Here is a 25,040-nt window from a genome sequence, read left to right as displayed (position 1 = left end):
ATGTTTGCATTTGGAATCGGGGAAGACAAGTTGTTAGTTTGGGTTTTGGACTCCACATTAAGCCTTCCAGTTTAGTAATGTGTAGCTAGGCTACTTTGCCCTAGGAATATCTATTCAGACAAAAAACTTGGTTCAGAAACCCCTCCAATGCATTAATATCCACTGTGTCTCCAAAGTAGAAACCGCTGCAGTATGGCATGGTTGACTAGCAGGATGTGCATGGTCAAATGTTACCAGCGACACAAAATGGCCAAGGAAATTTTAATTGTATAACACTAAAATAAGCATGGATTATTCAGAGTGTGAATTCAAATTTTAATCTTTAACTAGACCAAGTGGACCCGTTGGGCCCAAACCTCTCCTGCATTGGTACAGCACACTCTCCTCCCCTCCCTCCCTCCCCTCCCCTCCCCCCTCCCCTCCCCCACACCCTCCCCTCCCCCTCCCTCCTTCCCATCCCTTCCCCTCCCTCCCTCCCCCTCCCCTCACCCCTCCTCTCCCTCTCCCCTCCCCTCCCTCTCCCTCCCCCTCTCCCTCTCCCCATTCCCCCCTTCCCCCTCCCCCTTCTCCCCTTCCCCCTCCCCCCTCCCCCTTCTCCACCCCCACCATTCCATCCCCCTCAACCCCCCTTTATCCTCCCTCCTCCCCCCTCCCTCCCCGCTCCCTCCCTAGGAGATAGATTTAAACTTTAAAATGTGAATAATTTTTAAAATATAACACTTCTTTCATTAGCACCAAAGGGACGGCGGTGAATAAGGTGGGCCTAAACTTGTCGAATATTGTGTACCGCTTTGGCTGTAGTTCAGGAACAAACAAACAAACAAGAGTTTTAGTACATTGGTGGTTAAAATAAAATCCCAAAGAAGGACATTTATTTTATCCCATGGTACAGTTTCCTCCTTGCCGCCTAGTTTCACTGAATATGTCGTGTGAGTGATATTGGGGATTACTTGGTGCCTGGCTGTTACCAATCCTAGTAAGTAAGTGCGGGGGCATTGTGGCAGCATTGAAGGCAAGCCTGCTTCTTCTCCTGCCCTCTCCTCTTCTCTGGCATTCCCATTTGGTTTTGCCCCAATTAAGCCACAGCTAGTCTCTCACCAGTGGAAATGGTGAATCACGGGCATGAACCTGTGCTATTAGATTCAACGCGATGCTCACTTCAGCTCACGTCTTTGACAATTGAAGATGAACTTCCTTGTGCCATGTGATTCAGAATATTAATGCGGGGAGTTTATTTTGGACGATATGGATTTTAAAAGCCTTAATGCTTCAGAGTGGATTGTGGTTGCAGTGCTCAATAGAGCAATAATTCATAAAATTGAAAAACAGGGAGGATAACATATGGATTTGTATAATCTTTTAATATTTGGTAAGTCGGATTCAAGTTCCTAGAATTTGTTTAATTTTGATGCTTGTTTTAAGCCAGAACTCGGTCCTTTAAAATAAGCAGAATAATGCTTTGTTGCTCCTAGTCAGTTTTAAAGAGTTTTTTTTTTTTACTCATTCTGAACATAGACATAATTTATATTGGTAGAGATTGGGTTATGAGCCTTTCTGAACATTGATAGCACATGAAAGTAGTTTACTATCACAAACGAGGCATTGGGAACAAAGAGATGATTCACCGCCAGCTGGTGGTGTCCAATATTTACTGATTTAATGGTGACAATTCATTCCTAGTCAGTCCTAACCAAACTGGGTTTTTTTTTTGTTCCCTCGTGCCTTGTGTATGTAAAATTCAGCCTGAGTTTATGGTACTGTGTGCTTTCACCATTTTTCTGACTCCACAACAGGTATTGTTTTTTAAATTATATTCCTCGTTATGCAAAGGTTGGGTCAAATGCCTGAAATGTTTCTTCCTCTTGGTGTCATTGGCACAGTATCTAACAGCAGAATGAGTGTTAAATGCTGACCATTTCCTGGTATTTCGTGTGCCATTATATTTCAGTGGATGTGGTTAATTCCATGTAAGAGAGTGGTTGACGATTCGCTCACCTGCACATTTGCAACTACCCGTACTTAATCATGAATGTTTGTCACAAATACGTGCCTGGATACAGAAGAGTCAGTATCATCAGTGCCTAAGATAACCACTAACATTTTATATAGTTTCTAAAATACCTGCTTCCTGCAAGAAATTGGCCCCATGGGTAGGCAACTTTATAGCAGCCTTGTGAGTATTCTGAATATTATTGGATTATTATTAGATTTTCCATTGTGTCTATTAGGCCCCTTATCCAAGACTTCTGTTTATTAAAATTGTTCATTTCAAACAAAAATGTGTGGTTCTTTTTTTGCTGCACTGTTGGATTTCAGAATATTCGAGCTTCGCAGAATGTTAATGACACTGAATGACTCTTATGCTATTTATGTTTTCTAGCTATAACATGTGGTCACCCTGGCAATCCTGCAAATGGAGTAACTCACGGAACTCAATTTAACCTGAACGACATGGTTAGGTTCACCTGTAACGCAGGTTACTTATTGCATGGATCCATCAGCTCTCAGTGCCAATCGAACGGGCAATGGAGCAATTTGCTTCCTACATGTAAAGGTACAAGTTCTAATTATCAAGCAGTTCCAAAGATTTTGACGTGTAAAAAGATGGTCTGTTGACGCTGAATATATTCTTTCTTTCTTGCAGTTGTTAACTGTTCAGATCCTGCACACGTAGAAAACGGTATTCGTCGAGTGCAATTAAACATTGCCCAGCGATTCAGTTACGGCAGTAGTGTCTCGTATGAGTGCAATGCTGGCTACTACCTGTTGGGATCACATGTGCTGACCTGTCAAGGCGATGGTTCCTGGGACAAATCACTCCCCAAGTGCCTATGTAAGTGAAGGCGGTGCTTTTAAATGAGCGGATTATCATGCTGGAAAGAATCGTTTAATCCTCTTAGTTTAGAGATACAGCGCAGAAACAGGCTCTTCGACCCAACAGGTCCATGCCGACCAACAGTCACCCATGCACTAGTTCTACGTTACGCACTAGTTCTACGTTACACACTAGGGGCAATTTACAGAAGCCAATTAACCTACAAACCTGCACGTCTTTAGAATGTGGGAGGAAACCGGAGCATCTGGAGAAAACCCCATGCGGTCCCAAGGAGAATGTACAAACTCCCAACAAACAGCACCCGTGGTCAGAATTCAACCCAGGTCTCTGGTGCTGGAAGGCAGCAACTACACCGCTGCACCATTGTGCTGCCCAAAACATGTATAGTTTCCTTTGACAAAGGTTAGAAAATCGCATAATAAAGCCAGCAATTATCATAATTTCATTGAGCATGTAGGAAATATGAATTTCCTAGAAATAAAATTGTAATCTAAAAGTGTCAGAAATATAAAGATACTGGAATATGCTGAAGAAAAACTAAAAATGTTAACTAGATGACTCAGTCGAATTTATTGATTGCAATTGCACTTCATGACTTGAATAATTTACAGGAAATTCACAATAAAACAACTCTTTTTAGAGTTAAATATGTATACACTGGAATTTAGAAGGATGACTTGTATACACTGGAATTTAGAAAGATGAGAGGGGATCTTATCGAAACGTATAAATTATTTAGGGGTTGGACACGTTAGAGGCAGGAAACATGTTCCCAATGTTGGGGGAGTCCAGAAAAAGGGGCCACAGTTTAAGAATAAGGGGAAGGCCATTTAGAACTGAGATGAGGAAAAACTTTTTCAGTCAGAGAGTTGTGAATCTGTGGAATTCTCCGCTCAGAAGGCAGTGGAGGCCAATTCTCTGAATGCATTCAAGAGAGAGCTGGATAGAGCTCTTAATGGATAGCAGAGTCAGGGGGTATGGGGAGAAGGCCAGAACGGGGTACTGATTGAGAATGATCAGCCATGATCACATTGAATGGTGGTGCTGGCTCAAAGGGCCGAATGGCCTCCTCCTGCACCTATTGTCTATTGTCTATAAAATGTGAAAGTTCAAGAGTTTCTGGACAGAAATCAGTTTGAGCTGAAGATAGACACAATGTGCTGGAGTAACTCAGCGGGTCAAGCAGCATCTCTGGAGAAGAGGAATAGGTGATGTTTTGGGTCTTCTTCAGACTGATGCTGCCTAACCCACTGAATTACTCCAGTAGATTGTGTCTATCTTTGGTGTAAACTAGCATCTGCTGTTCCTTCCTACACAATCACTCTAAGCTGTTGTTTTGTGAAGATTTAAAATAAGCACAACCTTTTTCATGCTCTAATTTAGATCCAGTCCTCTTTGGTGACATGGGAGGAGTACTTTAAAGCAGTGATTGCAATGATAGTGACAAGTGACTGGCAACCAAGCTACGAGGGCTTAATTGTTGCACTTATGCCGTTATTGTGGTCACCACTGAAAGAACAGCATCACTCACTTCCAATAGAAGAGGCTGGCATGGCTGACATTACCTTCCATATTTTCTCGTTTAACTATACAAGGGGCACCTGCCAGGCCATTGTCAGGTTTAGAGTGTAATGATGGGGAGCACTGACACACAGCCCATCATTACAATTGCGAATCTCAACCTGTTGTGATTGCTGTCCTGAGCAAACACTGATCGTTTTATGTGTAGCACAAAAGCTTAGCCTGTAGTTACTGAGTAGAAGTTACTATGGAAACAGCCACTGCAACACTGCTGTTGGAACCTTCAGACACTTTTATTTTTGCAAAGACTTGCAGTTGGAATGTTATCTCATAGAGAAGAAATACTTCTGTAACCTATATGAAATAAACATCTTCCAACGCTGTGTGGCTTTAGTGGATACTATATTTTACCAGTGCATGCCAGATTGTAAATATTTATCTGCAGTCTTTGGTACAATTAAATCACGAGATCTAATTCACTGAGTATAACTCACACATAGGAATATTTTCATTATCCATATCACAGATCAAATCATCCACAGCACTTTGACTAAATGAAACGAGATGATGGCAATAAACTCTAACTCCAAGAATTACAAGGAATACCACGGCATGCAATTTATTTCATAAACAAAATTACAAAGACGCTTAACAGTGATCCGTTCCTCAAGGCTGTTTCTGGCTTATCATAGCATTGTGTAATGGTGTCACGACTTAACAGAGGCCAAGGAAATGGAAGATTATACACCCTGTGAACAAGCTGTGTCGAGAACGTTTTTACAAAATAAAAGATCAGCACAGGCAGCTGAGTTGCTGCCTCACAGCTCCAGGGACCCATGTTCATTGCTGATCTCGGGAGCGGCTTAGTGAAGTTTGGACGATCTCCCTCTGACCCCATGAATTTCCATTGTGTGCTCCCGTTTCTACCTGCGTTGTGGGCAGGTTAGCAGGTTAATTGGCCTTTCTAAATTGTCCCGAGTGTGCAGCTGAATGGTATATCCAGAAGAATTGATGGGAGCGTGGGGATGAAATAGGATGAATGTAAACTGGCCGGCGTGATCTCTGTGGATAAAGACGCAGTTTCTGTGTTGCAACGCTCAACAACTGTAAAACATAGATGATTCTCTCAGGAACCACACCGTAGTCATGATCTATTATTTACAAAGCACACAAGCACCCCCTACAGATAGCTGCTACCATTTATTTTTTTTGTAAGTACCTTATATATATATACACCCCTTAATATGTGCTGAGTTAAATCATTTTGAAAAATGTTGGCAATTTTAATCTGATCAAACATCAACGACAGAGAGAGAAATAAAGTTAACCTTTCAGTTTGTTTTCAGACCTTTTCTTAGAATAGGAAAGCATCAGAGATGTACCAGATGTTTATTAAGTACAGGTGCAAGGGAAGGAGGATGAAGAAGGATCTAGTCACACCTGTGACTAGTGGTGAGCCTCAGGGTTCAGTGCTGGGCCCGTTACTGTTTGTCATCTACATCAATGATTTGGATGAGAACATACAGGGCAAGTTTGCTGATGACACAAAGGTGGGTGGTTTTGCAGATGGTGAAGATGGTTGTGAAATATTGCAGCAGGATCTGGATCGATTGGCCAGGTGGGCTGAGAAACGGTTGATTTAATTTAATGCAAAGTGTGAGGTGTTGCATTTTGCGACATCTAACAAGGGCAGGACCTACACAGTAAATGGTAGGCATCTGGGGAGTGTTGTAGAGCAGAGGGATCTAGGAGTGCAGGTGCATGGTTCTTTGAAGGTCAAGTCACAGGTAGATAAGGTGCTCAAAAAGGCTTTTGGCACATTGGCCTTCGGTCAAAGTATTGAGAAAAGAAATTGGGAGGTCATGTTGCAGTTTTATAAGACATTGGTGAGATCCCATTTAGAATATTGTGTTCCGTTCTGGGCACCATGTTATAGGAAAGATATTGTCAAGCTTCAAAGGGTTCAGAGATAATTTATGAGGATGTTGCCTGGACCAGAGTGTGTGGGCTATAGGGAGAGTAAGTTGGGTTTCTATTTCTTGAAACACAGGAGGATGAGGGGTGATCTTATAGAGGTGTATAAAATCATGAGAGGAATAGATTGGGTAAATGCACAGAGTCTCTTGCCCAGCGTAGGGGAATCGAGGACCAGAAGACATAGGTTCAAGGTGAAGGGCAAAAGATTTAATAGGAATTTGAGAGGTAATATTTTCACACATAGTGTGGTGGGTGTATGGAACAAGCTGCCAGACGAGGTAGTTGAGGCTGGGACTATCCCAACGTTTAAGAAACAGTTAGACAGGTACATGGATAGGACTTTTGGAGGGAAATGGACCAAGAGCAGGTAGGTGGGGCTAGTGTAGCTGAGACGTTGGCCGGTGTGGGCATGTTAGGCCGAATGGCCTGTTTCCACACTGTATCATTCTATGACTCTAAGGATCATAAAGGAAACTGCAACTGTGGAAGGAAGGTGTGATTAATTAAAACAAAGCAAAGAAAGATGACACTGACTTAGGTGAAGAAACAATTTATTTGTAGCAGATAGACACAAAGTGCTGGAGTAACTCAGCGGGTCATGCAGCATCTCTGGAGAAAAAGAATGGGTGGCATTTTGGGCCGGGACCCTTCCTCAGACACAGAAACATCCTGACCCAAAAGTCACCCATCGTTTTTCTCGAGATGCTGCCTGACCCGTTGAGTTACTCCAGCACTTTGTGTCTTAACTTCGGTATCCACCAGCATCTGCAGTTCCTTTCTACACAAGTTATTTGCAAGTGTTTTGTTTCAGTAGTAACACGACATACAGCTTGTGGGCAGAGTGGGCTGGTCCAGTGTGTAAATGATGAGCCGCTGCAGCCTCTGCTTGCTTATCCGTTCTTGCATGCAGGGGCAACTTGGTCCCTGAAGCTGGTGAGGCCTAAGAGAGCATCAGGCTTTCCTGCACAATTGTGGGTGCACCTTCATAAAATGTTGTGGTACCAGGTTAGGTCATGTCTGCACAACTAACAAAGCAGATTTCAAAAGTCTCAGAATATCTACGCTATAAATAGAAATACAAAAATGAAGCATGCATTTAATGTTTAAACGTAATATAAGTAATTAACTGGCACTAGAAAAAAAATTAAAGCAATTAAGCTCCTTTTAATATGTTTACATTAAGGATTAAATATCATTGTTAATTAATTGAATAAACAAAAAAAAATCTCAGAAGAGTTTGCTTCCACTTCAGTGAATTATGTTGCTGAATCTGTGCCATGTTTGGGCTCAGCTTCCACTGTATTTGACTGAGAAACTTCAGCAATGTCAGAGTGCAATCAGAAACACAGCAAGAGGTTTTGGATCACCGTGTTTGCACACACTCAGAAGTGATTCAGATTGTCGGTCTGCCCCTCCCACCAACATGTGTCCTGGGTCACATTATGGAGCTTCATTTGGCTGTCCTATCTCTTCTTATCATATCATATATCTACAGCCGGAAACAGGCCTTTTCGGCCCTCCAAGTCCGTGCCGCCCAGCGATCCCCGTACATTAACAGTATCCTACACCCACTAGGGACAATTTAAAAAAAAAATTTTTTTTTACATTTACCCAGCCAATTAACCTACATACCTGTACGTCTTCTGCATAACTGTCTTGCAGAGTACCCTCTTCCTTCTGTAATTGATCTTTGAACATGATCTGCCTCATCTGTTGCAGACACCGGCTATTTTATGGTGCTGTTTCGTAATTATTTAATGCATCCCATTTAATTTTTAATATTTATTTTCCATCCCTTCTTTCTGACCTAGTGGTGCTCTGTGGTCATCCTGGTGTTCCTCCTGGTGCAGAACTGTATGGTGACCAGCTTACAGTGGGCTCCACGGTACGATACCACTGCAGCCGAAGAAGGCATCTGATTGGAAATAGCACTCGTGTTTGCCAGCTGGATGGGCGTTGGAGCGGGTCATTACCGCACTGCTCAGGTAAAACTTCCTACTCAACACGTAGGGTTCTGAATGTGATGGTCAACCCAATATATCTTGACCGTCAGGTGAAGCTACTGCAGTCTGAAGAAGGGTCCCAACCCAAAACGTCACCTATTCCATCTCTCCAGAGATGCTGCCTGTCCCGCTGAGTTACTCCAGCATTTTGTGCCGATCTTCGATTTAAACCAGCATCGGCAGATTCTTCCTACACAAAGCTACTGCAGTGTTTGTTTGGACTGTTCGCGTGATGCATGAGCTACCTGACATCAACTCTGACATAAAAATAATAATTGTTGCATTTATATCCAATTTTTGAAATTGGACTAAGTTTTTCTGCACCCTAATCTCCGTAACTCTCTAACTCTCCATCATGCTCTCCCTTCCTCTTTCCCTCCTTCCCTCCATCACCCATTGGAATCTATCCCCTTAATTAAGCACTTGGTTATTTATCCTGATTTTACTTTTAGTGGCTTGTATCAAACGGTGTCCCAAAATATTCGTGGAAGTGCCTTGTAGTCGTTTAATCATCTAGAAGTTGGATGGCAAAGTGTTGCTTTCATCAGAGCTATATGACTAAAAATCAATTTAGCTTGGGGTAAATCAGGTGAATGGCGATTTCTGGTTCAAATTAAGGCAATTGTGAAAGTCAACTGGACACTAGTAGATACTGGGATCAGTGGTGGTCTGATGTTGTCCACTTGGGTAAGGTGGTGGAAGGGCGGTGGAATGGAAGGTATGTTGGGCAGTCACAAATTGCTGGAGTGATTCAGCGGGCCAGGCGGCATGTCTGGAGGGAAGGAATGGGTGACGTTTCATGTCGAGACCCTACTTCAGATTGAGAGTCAGGGGAGAGGGGAGTCTAGAGATATGGAGGGGTAAGTTGTGAAAATGAAAGATCAAAGCAGTCCATGATAAGGTAATGTGAGAAAAATAACTGCAGATGCTGGTTCAAATGGAAGGTAGACACAAAATGCTGGAGTGACTCGACCCGAAACGTCACCCATTCCTTCTCTCCCGAGAGGCTGCCTGACCCGCTGATTTACTCCAGCATTTTGTGTAACCCATAACGTAATGTGAAATGGGTCATTGATTGTGGTTGGGTGTGGGGAGACAGTCAGCAAGGTGGGGAGGGGAGAGGGTGCTGTTGCATAAGGTTGATGAGGCTGGCAGGTATGGTTAAATGCGCCGGTGGTGGAGGGGATTGGTGCATCAGGTTTGCTCATTAGTTGTGGGGAATGTGCCATGGTCGATGTGGCGGGGGGGGGGGGGGTCGGGGGGGGGGCACTGGAGCAAAGCAGGAGTGCTGCTCACACACAAATTGGAGGAACCGCACCTCATATTTTGCTTGGGCAACTTACAACTCAGCGGTATGCATATTGATTCCTCTAAATTCAAGTCACTGTTGCATTCCATACCATACCATACCATACCATACACATACAGCCGGAAACAGGCCTTTTCGGCCCACCAAGTCCGTGCCGCCCAGCGATCCCCGTACATTAACACTATCCTACACACACTAGGGACAATTTTTACATTTACCCAGCCAATTACCCAGCCAATTCCCTTTCTGTCCGTCTCCCCCCCGCCGAAGTCGTCTTGCTAGTTTCCCTGTTCGTATCCCTTCATTATCACCTCGTTCACAGCCAGTGGACCATCGTGGGCTCCACCTTTCCTTGGTCATCGGCGCCAACTCCGATTTGTTCTGATCCTTTTCCCGCCTCTAGTTTCCCTCTGCTCCTGTGTCTCAATCCGAAGAAGGGTCTCAACCTGAAATGTCAACTCTTCCCTTTCTCCAGAGATGCTGCCTGACCCATTGAGTTACTCCAGCATTTTGTGTCTATCTTAGGAGTGCTGCAAGATTGGAAGGGACCTAGCTTGAGAGAGCGAATACAAGACTGGTCCCTTCAAGACTCAGGGTGCCATTTCTATGTAGAAGTGATAGTTGGTTGGGTGGGCTGATAGGGGAGAATGTCCCGAGATTTCAGCTAAGGTTTCATTTATCTGCAAATTTCCAAATTCTCTAATGTGGGATTAAGAATATTCTATTCCAGGAGTGCTCAGCAATAGTACCCCCTAGAAAGAAATGGAACAAGTGTCCTTGCAGTATTCCATTGGGAACATTAAATGACGAGTAACATCTTTCTGTAATGCTGACATTGGTTTGGTGTTGTTGGAGAGATTTGTAAACTGGTGCCCTGTAGAATTTCACAATTGTCATGATTTGCCCCAGAAATAGACATAAACATGAAAAACTCCATGCTAAATTGATTTTCAGTCACATATCACTGATGGAAAAAAAACACTTTGCCACCCAACCTCTGGATAAGTAAACTACCACAAGACACCTCACAGGAATATTACTCAACACCATTTGACACAAGGCCATCAACAGTAAAATTAGAATACATTGAAAATGCTTCATTAAAGGGATATTTGTCCATGAGTGATGGAGAGAAGGGAGAGGGTGAGGAATAAACAGAGTTACGGAGATTAAGTGGCTAACGCAGTACAAAATGCCTATTTAAGCCTTGTGCTCCTTCCTTAATTAAGGCAAAAAGAGAAGTATTTTGAAATACAGAGAAAGAAGAAATGCTAAATGAGTTGCATTCAGCATCTCTGAGATAATACCTGTCATATGGAGAATCTGCCTTCTAGATTTATGAATCAAAGCTGTGCTATACTGATATAATGTGGTTTATTCCTATTTATCTGACAGAAGCCAAACATATAAACAGGGCACCAGTACAGCAAAGCCTTTACTTAAAGATGGTAAAAATGGAAAGGGATATGTTTTTCAGTTACAGTTAGAAAAACAAAATGAGGAATTGAACAAATTATGAAAAGTTGAGGTCTGTCAAACCCTTCGGATGACAATTATTTCCTCTTGCTTTTTAACAAGGAGAGAAGTAACACTGAATCTTCAAAGGGAACTTTATGGTGTTGGAGAGATGTGTTATTATACTAGCACAGTATTAGTACCACTTTGTTATAATTGAGCAAACATAAAGGACAAGATCTTTTGACTTGGAATTGCCATCCATCGTCTCCACATGCCCACACTTGACTGCTCTGGAAGGACAGAGCTAAACGCAGAGGCCTGAAGTGTTGTGGATTGTGAGGAAGTGACAAGCCTTCGGGCAGTTTAGTGAGGAAATCCTGCTCCTGAAACACACTTGCCCATTGGCAAAACCCCTTGCCCAGCAGTTCACAGGCTGCACAAAGATGAGGATCTTGGAACAGAAAACTCAATGTCTCTGCCTTTGGCTCCCAATCCTTAGCTCAACAAACCACACTGAAATCAGTTGAGTGCTGAATACTGAGGCAGCTCTGTCTTGGTGCCGGATGCAAGAAGTGATTCTCCCGTAATATAAAATCTCAGCAAAGATTGCTGAACTCAATGGGAATCCCAAATCTATGCAAGACATGTTCGGAAGTGTAGCTTAATGGCTAAATCTCAGCAATTTCATTTGGCATTAGCTAATGAGATTCCACCCATGATGAATAAATATCAGAGACTGCATAAGATGTATCCATGGATCCATGACAGATGTCACCTTATTCAGGTTTGGTCGCCCCACCACACAAAAGATATAAAGGTGCAGAGATTTTCCAGAACACTGCCTGGATTAGAGGGTTTTAGGTAGAGGAGAAAGGTGGACTTTGATTGTTTTCTCTGGAATGTCAAAGGAGGAGGAGAAACTTGATAGAAGTATATAAAATTAAGAGAGGTTTCGATAGGGTAGACAGTCAGAACCTTTCTTCCCCTCTGTGGAAATGTCCAACACTCGAGAGCATAACTATAAGGTGAGAGTTGGAAAATTTGATGAAGATGTGCCGGACAAGTTTTTTTACACAGAGGGTGGCTGAAACACATTGTCAGGGGTAGTGGTGGAGGCTGCTACGATAGTGGTATTTAAGAGACTTTTACATCAGCACATGGAAAGGCAGGGAATAGAGGAACATGAACCAGCTAAAGGCAGAGGATATTAGTGTAGTTAAGCATCATTATTTGGCACAAACCTTGCGGGGCGAAGGGCCCGTTTCTGTGCTGTACGGTTCTACATTTATGTTTATTATACTATCGAGGCCTGTGGCTTAATTGTGACCACATTACAGATAATCTGATCCATTAATTACTGATTTAATTGTTTCTACTTTATCCATCCATTCCTTGCCTTATATCGCGTCTTGACTTAGTTCAGTAAGATCTTGAGCTGTTTTTGTCTGCTTTCACCACAGGATCAACTCCTGGAATAGTTTCACCATCACATGGCTGTTCAATATTTATAGATCAATAGTGCTGTAATCTAGTAATGTTTGCACACCCTTATAATTCTGACTCCCATTTCAACAAGATATCCTTTGCATCGCGTCTCAACTATCACTGGGCCATTTCATTTCCGAGTGTCAGATTTGTTAGATGGTGTTCGTACAAGAATTGAGTTACGTTGTTTCTCTCCACAACTTGATTCATGGTTTCATTTTAATCTGAGCTGCCCCTCCTCCACTCTCCCGGACGATATGGCTAAACTGCATCATAGTTTGAATCTTGTACATTTTAGTGAGGAAGAATAAGTACAACCCTAATGTGGAATAACATATTGTGCTATAGTCGAGCAATAAGGTTTGTTCATTGATGCTTCCTTGCCAGACGTGAGCACCTTTGTATTACACGTTTTCTCTGTGCTTCTTTGATGTTTGATCTTATGTAAAATAAACTTGTGTTTTATACCATTGCATTTCATAAAGTGCAAATATAAAGGAAAGAAACCAAAGATAATTTTCTGAGACTAGGCCACTTAGTTTGTTTGCCCTGACGTAAACAAATGGTTGCCCGTTCTTTTAAACTGTGCTCTTTTGAGGGACGAGACACAACGTGTTTCACTTCAGTCCATTTGTAGTGACTGTGAGTGCCGAGAAGTTATCAGTCCCATTTTTATACCTCTCTGGTCATTTCCAACTCTGTAAATCTTCCTATGTCGGTTTGGGTCTTTAATCGTGACAGATAATATACTTCTGGGGGTTGGCCGGAACAAGATCCATACTCCGCCACCTCCAGTTTAAATTCCATTTGGAATATTTTGGAGGACCAAGAACCAAGAACCAAGAACCAAGATCTATGCTTACGATGGCCGGTAAACACTTTTAGATTCAACAAGCAAAGCAAACTCCCCACCCCCTCCCCCACCACAGCTTTTCAGACTGTCAATTTATTAAGTTGTCCCTAATGTTCAGAAATATTCAAAACCGATCAAAGATTAAAATTTAAAATTATTTTTTAACTGCCCCAAAATACTTTACATTGTTTGTACTCGTGTTTTTAATTAAAATATTGAAATTATTTTCTCCCTTGCAGTTGCTCCTATCCATCCAAATCAATGCTTTTGTTCTACTTGCACCAACCATGATTTGGTGCAAGTCTAGTGGGCTCTATTTCTGCACATGAATTAAATCCCTCTACTCATTAGTTAAGCTTTTCCATAATCATGTTATTATAAAAAAAGCTTTTTTTAATTGCATTTGTGTACACCGACTCATTATAATGCTTGTTTAAAGAAAGTTCAATTTATAGAATCAGAAGGATATATATTTTGGTTAGGGCATAATCACAATAATATAATGAAGAATCATGATGGACGATGACAATAGTAAGCCTAGAAATGTACTGATGCAGCATCTTTCTTTGCACACACAAGATCCACTTTTGGTCTTTTGCAATTTGCTTTCAAACATCTGAGCAGCTTGCTTTGCTTAACAAAACAGACCAGACATAATGATGTAAATGTCCAGGGAAACCATGAATGGGCCAGGTTGGGAAAAGCTGGGAAGGGTCAATGAAAGACAGCAAAGAGGAATGAAGCTTGAGGGATTGACCATGACAGATATATGTAGCGTTGGGGTCAGAGAGAAGAGGATAGAGTGGACAAGTGATCATGTCAGCATGTGGGGAGGAGATGTGTCTCAGAGGGCAGTGGAGGCCAATTCTCTGAATACATTCAAGAGAGAGCTAGATAGAGCTCTTAAGGATAGCAGAGTCAGGGGGTATGGGGAGAAGGCAGGAACGAGGTACTGATTGAGAATGATCAGCCATGATCACATTGAATGGCGGTGCTGGCTCGAAGGGCCGAATGGCCTACTCCTGCACCTATTGTCTATTGTCTATTGTGTCGGAAAAAAACTGCAGATGCTGGTTTAAATCGAAGGTAGACACAAAATGCTGGAGTAACTCAGCGGGTCAGGCAGCATCTCAGGAGAGAAGGAATGGGTGAAGGTAGACACAGAATGCTGGAGTAACTCAGTGGGGAGGAGAGGTTGGTTATGTGAATAAGGCCATTGTACACATGCCTTTGGCAGCATGCGAGCATGTGTATATGGCTGAGGGGAAAGTGAGAAATGATATATCAGAATCCGATTTTGGGGATCAGATAAGATTGGTTCCTATTAACTAATGCTGAAGCAGGGCTCAACTCGCGAACAAAGGTTTGTTTCAGTAGGAGTAATCTGTGCCAAAATAGAGTTCTAATGCACAAGTGCAGCTAACATCATGATGTGCAGACCTTAGTCCATTTGTTTCACACGTTTGGTCTGCCGCGGCTGCATTCATGGAAGAGTAGCATACTTGTACAAAGGCACTCAGACATGTCTAAAGATCAGGCTTCAGATAAAATTCACTTGCATAATACTTTAAAGCAAATTAACAAACAATACATAGTGGCCAAGTGATAAAGTTATTTGAGTTTTGGCACCTCTTTCTGGAATCCAATGCGAACAGAAGAAATCTTTTCTCATCAAATTCCTTGCCAATGACATCAGGAAACTGAGTTTGTTGGCCCTTCAAGATGCCCTTTGTAGCTCATTCCACTCCCATGATAGAAGATGGCTGATGCACAGCTGATGGTGTACAGGGGAACTGAGTAAATCTGTGAATCAAATGTGCGCCAGTGTGTAAAATCATAGCACCGAAATAAAAATCATGAAGTCCACCAGTTTTCATGCTGGTGCCTTGAGCTATTTAAGTAGGTTTAACTCGAGGAATAGTTCTACGGAAGCTTGGAAGAGCTTGGGTCTCTGTTCATATCAAGTTGTGCCTGAGTTGCTGAACTAAATGGAATGGAATCTTGTTGGGAAATATGGAGGCTTGGCATTCCTTTGTAAGGAGTTCTGCCTTTGCAACTTTATCACAATGTTGATTCATAGGTTCCGCAGCTCTTTGCCGCAAGTGAGAGAGAAACTGAAGAAATAATAATCCCTCCGTTTATTCATTTTGCATCAGTTATAATTTGCAATCTATTCTCTTTAACATTTTCCCCACACCAGCAATGTAGAATTGCCCATAGAGCTGGGCAGATGAAAATGTAGTAGCATAGGAAATACCCAAAGTAAATTATGGAGACGAATCTACTAATAGACAATGCAATTTGCAATATGATGTGAGGAACAGAAATAAAATAAAAACTCCTCATTCAATGAAGGAAATAAAATCTAAATATTTTAGCTATCTTTCCTAATTTATTAACAGACTTGCTTCAGGTATTGCTGTAAAATCTTTCGTAGTTTAAACTGCACATGTGAATTAATTTATTTAGTCAACCACTGCATAAGAAGAAAATTATCAGCACGTGCTGCACTTATTTTCTTGCTCATAACAATTATTCCTGACTACCCCGGAGAGAAAACAATCAAAACAAACAAAAACATGAATTTTCCATGAGCTCTGATCACAAATATTAAAATTTATTATCTGCATTTTGTTTCGCAAATGTTTCGCCAGGAAAAGCACAAGCTTTTACTTTATACTTTATACATGTTATACTTTGTTATGTCCTGGGATTTCAAACTTGGAAAAGGGGAAGCATTTTAAAGTCAGAAGGGTCACAATTATAAAATAGAATTCGTCTCACTCCATGCTTATATAAGAGAATGGGTGGGTGATCGGGATGGTGAGTTCCAGAAAAATTGCTCTTTCCTCTGAATGGTCCACGCCAAAAAAATTTTTGGGAGACGTAGAAACATAGAAACATGGAAAATAGGTGCAGGAGTAGGCCATTCGGCCCTTCGAGCCAGCACTACCATTCAATATCATCCTGGCTGATCATCCAAAATCAGTACCCCGTTCCGGCTTTTTCCCCATATCCCTCGATTCTCATAGCCCGAAGAGCGAAATCTAACTCTCTCTTGAAAACATCCAGTGAGTTGCTTTCAACTGGCTTCTGTGGCAGGGAATTCCACAGATTCACAATTCTCTGGGTGAAAAGGTTCTTCCTCATCTCAGTCCTAAATGGCCTACCCATTATTCTTAAACTGTGACCCTTGGTTCTGGACTTCCCCAACATCGAGAACATTTTTCCTGTATTTACCCTGTCCAACCCTCTAAGAATTTTATATGTTTCTATGATCCCCTCTCATCCTTCTAAATTCCAGCCAATACAAGCCCAGTCGACCTATTCTTTCATCATATGTCAGTCCCGCCATCCCAGGAATTAACCTGGTGAACCTAAGCTGCACTACCTCAATAGCAATAATGTCCTTCCTCAAATTAAGAGACCAAAATTGCACACAATACTCCAGGTGCGGTCTCATCAGGCCCCTGTACAACTGCTTCTCAACTTCTAGACCTCCTTGCTTCTAAACTCAAATCCTCTCGCAATGAAGGCCAACATGCCATTAGATTTCTTCACTGCCTGCTGTACATGCATGCTTACTTTCAGTGACTGATGTACAAGGACACCCAGGTCTCGTTGTACCTCCCCTTCTCCTAATCTGACACCATTCAGATAATAATCTGCCTTCCTGTTCTTGCCACCAAAGTGGATAACCTCACATTTATCCACACTGTATTTCATCTGCCATGCTTGTGCCCATTCACCCAACCTATCCAAGTCACCCTGAAGCCTCATAGCATCCTCCTCGCAGCTCACACTGTCATCCAGCTTTGTGTCATCCGCAAACTTAGAGATGTTACATTTAATCCTCTCGACTAACTCGTTAATATATATTGTAAACAACTGGGGTCCCAGCACTGGGGTCCCAACTGGGAGCCTTGCGGCACCCCACTAGTCATTGCCTGCCATTTTGACAAGGACCCGTTAATTCCTACTCTTTGCTTCCTGTCTGCCAACCAGTTCTCTATCCATGTCAATACCCTACCCCCAATACCATGTGCTCTAATTTTGCACACTAATCTCTTATGTGGGACCTTGTCAAAGGCTTTTTGGAAGTCCAGATACAACACATCCACTGGCTCTTCCTTATTCATTCAACTAGTTACATCCCCAAAAAATTCCAAAAGATTAGTCAAGCATAATTTCCCCATCATAAATCCATGCTGACTTTGACCAATCCCATCACTGCTTTCCAAATGCACTGCAATAACATCTTTAATAATCCAGCAACTTCCCCACTACTGATGTAAGGCTAACTGGTCTATAATTCCCTGTTTTCTCTCTCCCTCCTTTCTTAAAAAGTGAAGTTACATTGGCTGCCCTCCAGTCCACAAGAACTGATCCAGAGTCGAGAGAACATTGGAAAATGATCACCAATGCATCCACAATTTCTAGGGCCACCTCCTTGAGTACTCTGGGATGCAGACCATCAGTCCCTGGGGATTTATCTGCCTTCAGTCCCAACAGTTTATCTAACACCATTTTCTGACTAATGTGGATTCCCTTCAGTTCCTCCCCCCACTAGATCCTCGGTCCCCTGGTATTTCCAGGAGATTGTATCATCCTTAGTGAAGACAGAATCAAAGTACTTGTTTAACTGTTCTGCCATTTCCTTCTGCCGCTTCTTCTGGCCAATTTATATGCCTCTTCCTTGGCTTTAACACTATCCCTGACTTCCCTCATCAGCCACGGTTATTTTTTCGACAGACAGGGATGAATAATTTCTGGAGTTCATCCATGCGGTCTTTAAATTTTCACCATTGCACCTCCACTGTCAACCCTTTAAATATAATTTGCCAGTCTATCCTAGCCAATTCCCGTCTCATACCTTCAAAGTCTCCTTTATTCAAGTTCAGGACCATAGTCTCTGAATTAACTGTATCACTCTTCATCCCAATGCAGAATTCCACTATATTATGGTCACTGTTACCCAAGGGGCCTTGCGCAACAAGATCGCTAACTAATCCTTCCTCATTACACAATACCCAGTCTAGGATGGCTGCCCTCTAGTCAGTTCCTCTACATATTGGTTTATACATCCTGTATACATTCCAGGAAATCCTCCTCCTCAGCACTGTTACCAACTTGATTGGCCCAATCTATATGTAGATTAAAGCCACCCATGATAACCGCTGTACCTTTGCTACACGCATCCCTAATTTCCTGCGTGATGCTATCCCCAACCTCCCTACTGCTGTTTGGTGGTCTGTATACCACTCGAACAAGCATTTTCTGCCCTTGGCTATTTCGCAGTTCTACCCATACTAATTCTACAGCATCCAAGCTAATGCCTCTCCTTGCTTTTGCAATAATCTCCTCTTTAACCAGCAATGCCACCCCACCTCCTCTTCCTTTCTGTCCATCCTTCCTGAATATTTGAATACTTGAAGTGCTTTACATATTCATTAGAGTATGCTCTTTTCATTTTGATTGTGACAAAAATGTACAAATGTGTCCTTTGTTGCAAGTGTATGCACTGCAGTATTTTGCATTTACAACATATAACAGAGAATCCTCTACTCTGAGGACTTCTCATTATATTTGGACATTTAAAACTCGATTTCCAAAGCAAATAGTCCAGAATAACAGCCTTGATTTATCTCTAATTCTTAGTGACACATAAATGGGGCAATGGGAATGATTGTTGCTAGGGTAGGGGATGATGTTATATTACTTGTAGTGTAAAGGGAGGTTTTAATCTGTCTCTTGAGAATTCAAAGTAAAGAGTGTTTGACGTTCTTAGATTGCAATAGCAGTACATTTCATCGAACCCAATTCTCACATTAATGAAAGAGAGAAAACAATCTCATTCTAAAGTATGTCGATTAGTGTAAATTTTAAAGTTCATAAGTCACAGGAACAGAATGAGGCTATTCGGCCCATCGAGTCTACTCCACCATTCAATCATGGTTGATCCATCTCTCTGGCTCGACCCTATTCTCCTGCCTTCCTCCCGTAACCTATGACAGCCCTACTAATCAAGAACCTGTCAATCTCCACTATAAAAATACCCAATGACAGCCTCCACAGCCTTCTGTGACAATGAACTCCACAGATTCAGCACTCTCCTCATCTTCTTTCAAAAGGTATGTCCTTTTATTCTGAGGCTGTGGCCTCTGGTCCTAGACTCTCCCCCTAGTGGAAACATTCTCGCCATATTCAGGCCTTTCATTATTCACAACATTTCAAAGAGTCGCCCCTCATCCTTATAAACTCCAGCGAGTACAAGCTCAGAGCCATCAAATGCTCATCATACGTTAACCCAATCATCCCCCAGAATCATTCTTGTAAACCTCCTCTGGACCCCCTCCAATGCCAGCACATCCATCCTCAGTTATGGGGCCCAAAACTGCTCACAATACCCCAAATGCAGGCTGACAAGTGCCTAATAAAGCCTCGGCATTACATCCCCGCTTTTATATTCTAGTCCTCTCGAAATGAATGCTAACATTCCTTTTATCTTCCCTACTTCTGATTCAATTTGCAAATTAACCTTTTGGGAATTCAAAGTCCCTTTGCATCTCTGAATTGTCTCCCCATTTAGTAAGTAGTCTACACCTTTATTCCTCTACCAAAGTGCATACCGTACACTTCACTAAGCTGTGTTCCCTTCTTTGCTACTTCTGACACTTCTTTGCTCACTCTCCCAACCTGTCCAAGTCAGTCTGCAGATTCCCTGCCTCCTCCACACTACTTGCCCCTCCACCTATCTTCATATTATCCGCAAACATGGGCACAAAGCCATCAATTCCATCATCCAAATCATTAACATACAATGTGAAGAGTAGCGGACCCAACACCGACTCGTGCGGAACACCACTAGTCACTGGTGGCCAACCAAAGCACGCCCCCTTTATTCTATTTGTCTGTTATACTTTAAACAATATTACAGGCAGAGATGGAATATGTAAACAAAGTTAATGATTCTATACCATTGGGAAAGCTTGGTTTTAGGAAATAAAATAGATTGCAGATGTTTAGCTTAGTTTATTATTGTCACATGTGCCGAAGTACAGTGAACACCTTATTGTTGTGTGCTCCTCTGTGGATCAGCGAAAAGACTATACACGATTAAAATCAAACCATCCACAGTGTACAGATACAGGATGAAGCATATAACATTTAGTGCAAGATAATGTCTAATAAAGTCCGATCTTGAGTCATTTTGAAGGAAATGTTGGTTCGGTACAGATTCATTCCCAGTGTAGTTCATTTTTAATGGTGTTTGTTTAAAACAGAGGACATCATAATTCCAGCAGTGTAATCTTTAATAATGGGATACCAAAAGAAAAACATTTGTATTCTTTAGCATCTTTCATGACCTCAGATGCTCAAAACAAACCAGTGAAAGCTTGGTGGTTCCAGCTCCTTACCAACCTGCCCACTCGGGTTATTGGAATTTCAGAGCAAGCAACTGGATCCGTGGAGTGACACTATCTGAGAAGTTGGTGGGCCAGTAGTGTGACAGAATTAATGCACCCCTTGATTAACCAACCTAGTTGATGAGCCAGCCTCTGTTGTCTGATGGTTGATCAAGTTTTATTGGATAATAAAACTCTTCCACTAGTGGGAGAGTCTAGGAATAGAGGTCGGAGCCTCAGAATTAAAGGGGCCTTCCTTTAGGAAGGAGATGAGGAGGAACTTCTTTAAAGAGGGTGGTGAATTTGTGGAATTCTTTACCACAGAAAGCTGTGGAAGCTCTAAGTCAATGGATATTTTTTTTAAGACAGAGATAGATAGATTCTTGATTAGTATGGGTGTCAGGGGTTATGGGGAGAAGGCAGGAGAATGGGGTTAGGAGGGAGAGATAGTTCAGACATGATTGAATGGCGGAGTAGACTTGATGGGCTGAATGGCCTAATTCTGCTCCTATCACTTATGAGTGACTTTCCCTGCCCACTCATTTTTGACTTTTGGTTTCCCTCAATGAGATGTTTATAGCTCACACTTTTATGTAATTCAAAAAAGAAATGAAAATGTGCAAGGAAGTGTACACCAAGGCTTCATCAGTACCATCTTAAGACTGATTAGGGATAAGCAATAAATGCTGGACTTCCAGCAACATCTATATCCTGAAAATTACTTTTAAACAAAAGATGCCTGCCAGCAAATTATTTGCTTAGCTTGTGTTGATAGGATGTTGCTGCAACATATTCAGTGGAACTGATGGAAAAAAAGAACAATGAATATAAAAGGTGAATTATTGCATTAAAACATTTACATTTAATACACAAGAGAGTTGTGAATCTGTGGAATTCTCTGCCTCAGAAGGCAGTGGAGACCAATTCTCTGGATGCTTTCAAGAGAGAGTTAGATATAGCTCTTAAAGATAAGTCAATGGATACGGGGAGAAGACAGGAATGGGGTACTGATTGTGGATGATCAGCCATGATCACAGTGAATGACAGTGCTGGCACGAAGGGCCAAATGGCCTACTCCTGCACCTATTGTCTATTGTCTATTGTCTATTGTCTATTGTAAGAAACTGCAGATGTTGGAATCTTGTGCAAAAATTTTGACTCTTATCATTCTGAAGAAGGGTCCCAACCCAAATGTCGCCTGTCCATTCCATTCTCAGATGCTGCCTGACCTGCTGAGTTCTTCCAGCATGTTGTGATTTACGCAGTATATGTTAGGCTGATTCAAGCTTAATTGAGTTGAATGAGGCAATGTTGCTAGAATCTGGTTAATTTTATTGTGCCTTTCGGTCACAAAATGTGGGTGCAAGCTACAATTTCTAAATTTGCTGATGACACCAAACTTGACAGTATGGTAAACTGTGGAGAGGATGTTGATAAATTGTAGCAAGATGTAAAGAGGTGAGTAGAGTGGGCAAGCACATGGCAGATGAAGTTTAATGTAGAGAAATGTGAGATAATGAAGTTATTAGAACAGGGGATTCTTTTCTAAAAGCGATGCGGAACATGGAATGGTGGGTGCATGTCATTGAAATTAGTAGGGCAGATTGGAAAATGAGTCAAAATATGCACTGTGCTCTTATCAAAAGAAGCACAATGTTTAAAACCAGGGAAGTCAAGCTGAACCTTTCAAAACTCTGAAGATAGACACAAAAAAGTGTGGGCCAGGCAGTATCTCTGGAGAGAAGGAATGAGTGACGTTTTGGGTCAAGACCCTTCTTCAAACTCTGAAGAAGAGTCTCAACCTGAAATGTCACCCATTCGCTCTTGCCAGAAATACTGCCTGGGCCGGTGAGTTACTCCAGCATTTTGTGTCTATCTTCAGTATAAATCAGCATCTACAGTTCCTTTCTGGCCCACCTTCAACAGAAGCATTGTGCTCAGTTCTGGTAACCTCCTGAGAGAAAGGATGTGAAGGCTTTGTAGAAGATCTGGAAAAGATTTATGGGAAGGATTCCTGGGATGAAGGAGTAGTTAGGATAGATTAGAAAGGTTAGGATAGTTTCCTTGAGAGAAGGATGAGGTGAAATTTGAAGGAAGTACATAAGACGATGAGGGATCTAGACAAAGTTGGTATTGTGAGGTTATTCTCACTGATGGCAAGGAGTACAGCTCATAGATATAAAATAAATGAGAAGAAAATCAGTGCTTGCATGACGAAAAAAAGCTTTTTACATGAATTGTGACTGGAATCTGGAATAGACTGCCTGCAGATGGGGTGGTGGCAGGTCTTATTGTGGCCTACATACTGTAATGACAGAGATATATGATGAAGAGGGTAATTGCAAGGCTGTGGAGAAGAGATTGGATGGTGGAACTTGTGAATTGTTCTGGAAGAGAGTGGGCATGAGCATGGAGGGCCAACTAACCTCTTCCTCTGCTGTAACAATTCTATGGATTCCGCACTGTGGAGACACTATAAATCAATGTATCCTCTGTTATGAACACATCCATTCATACAACCATCCAGGCCTATGCACTGAAAAAAAGGTCAAAGACTGAATAATCCAACAGCATTAATTGTCCATAGTTTATAAACAACGTTCTTCTGTAAAACCTATGGGAAGGCACATTGAAATATTGAAAGATTTTATTTCAAATATCAAAACTTCCTTGTTAAACATATCTGTTGCTTTTAATTCCCCTACCACTTCTGATAGCATTTCAATATGACGTGTTGATACTGGTTTGCATTGCTATGTGAGACTGGATTATTTTTTTCACCAATCACTGGAATTATCACCTCAAAAGAAATTTCACCTGGCATTTATTTCATCAGTAACTCAACATTTTAATATCCAAGTAAAGTAGAATTGTTTTTCAAATTACTCAAAGGTGTGATTAAAATCTATCCTATCGAAGTGCATTTTGCTACCAATATTGATGTAATATTTCAAGGATTCTGTGTATTTCAGTCTGGATGTTTGTTTCCTGAATTTCCCAGCATTTACTTTGTGCCATGGGATGACAAAAGGTTCCTTCTGAAAGGATTTGAGAATTTCTTTGCTCTTTTCAAAAGACTGCAGGTGAAGCTTTCAAAGTGTAGGTTTTGAACAGATGATGAATTCAATGCTCTGCCAATTGTGCTTTTCTGAAGCTGACAAACAACAGTTGTGACAAGCATTCATATGAATAGCTCCAAAATCTTTGATTCTCTTTCCTTTTCAGTGTTGACTCAAAAGTACAGAGGAACTGTGTTCACAATGAACTTTCTATTGCTTTATGCAGTTTTGTGTGTGGTAATTTCCATGTATTAAAATATGAGAGACAGCAAACATATCAATAATGTATTAAACCGCTGTGGCAGCAACCACGGCTTCTGAGGTAATCCACATCTGCCACCTCTGCTTTTCTATCTATTAATTACAAGAAGAATATTTATCTTTTAAAAGCATAATTAAAGATAGGAGCCCACTGACAATGTTGACAGGAGTGAGAGATGCACCAATATTATTGATACTTCTGGGTTGAAGCTCAACAATGGGAGAACAGTGGGATGGGTTGGGTTCATAAGGTCATAAGTGATAGGAGTAGAATTAGGCCATTCGGCCCATCAGGTCTACTCCACCATTCAATCATGGCTGATCTATCTCGCTCTCCTAACCCCATTCTCCTGCCTTCTCCCCATAACCTCTGACACATGTACGAATCAAACATTTATCTATCTCTGCCTTAAAAATATCCACTGACTTAGCCTCTACAGCCTTCTGTGGCAAATAATTCTCCTCATCTCCTTTCTAAAAGAACATCTTTTAATTCTAAGGATATGACCTCTCGTCCTAGACTCTCCCACTATCTGGAAACATCTTCTACACATCCACTCTATCCAAGCCTTTCACTATTCTGTATGTTTCAATGAGGTACCCCTTATTTTTCTAAACTCCAGCTAGTACAGGCCCAGTGCCGACAAACATTCATCATAGGTTAATCGACTCTTTCCTGGGATCATTCTTGTAAACCTCCTCTGGACCCTCTCCAGAGGCAGTACCTCCTTCCTCAGGTATGGTGCCCAAAATGTGGCCTTACCAGCACCTTATAGAGCCTTAGCATTCCATCGCTGATTGTGTATTCAAGCCCTCGTGTTGCACAAGAGGCCAAATATTGTACAAATCCCATTCTACTGTACTTGTATCCT

General features: G+C 41.8%; 1 protein-coding gene across 2 annotated transcripts in view; it reads left to right on the top strand.

The window, feature by feature from the left end:
* The window catches only part of csmd2 (CUB and Sushi multiple domains 2), a 1,532,573-nt gene that overhangs the window by 1,428,061 nt on the left and 79,472 nt on the right, over window positions 1–25,040 (top strand). For both annotated transcript variants that reach the window (XM_078423311.1, XM_078423310.1), the window contains 3 exons: window positions 2,381–2,554; window positions 2,645–2,833; window positions 8,146–8,319. In XM_078423311.1, the coding sequence (XP_078279437.1) occupies window positions 2,381–2,554; window positions 2,645–2,833; window positions 8,146–8,319 (537 nt within the window). The remainder of the gene's footprint in view (window positions 1–2,380; window positions 2,555–2,644; window positions 2,834–8,145; window positions 8,320–25,040) is intronic.

Source organism: Rhinoraja longicauda, chromosome 27 (assembly GCF_053455715.1).
Source record: "Rhinoraja longicauda isolate Sanriku21f chromosome 27, sRhiLon1.1, whole genome shotgun sequence".
NCBI classification, from domain to species: domain Eukaryota; kingdom Metazoa; phylum Chordata; class Chondrichthyes; order Rajiformes; family Arhynchobatidae; genus Rhinoraja; species Rhinoraja longicauda.
The sequence above is the reverse complement of the archived record's forward strand: the minus strand, read 5'-3'. Positions and strand labels throughout refer to the sequence as shown.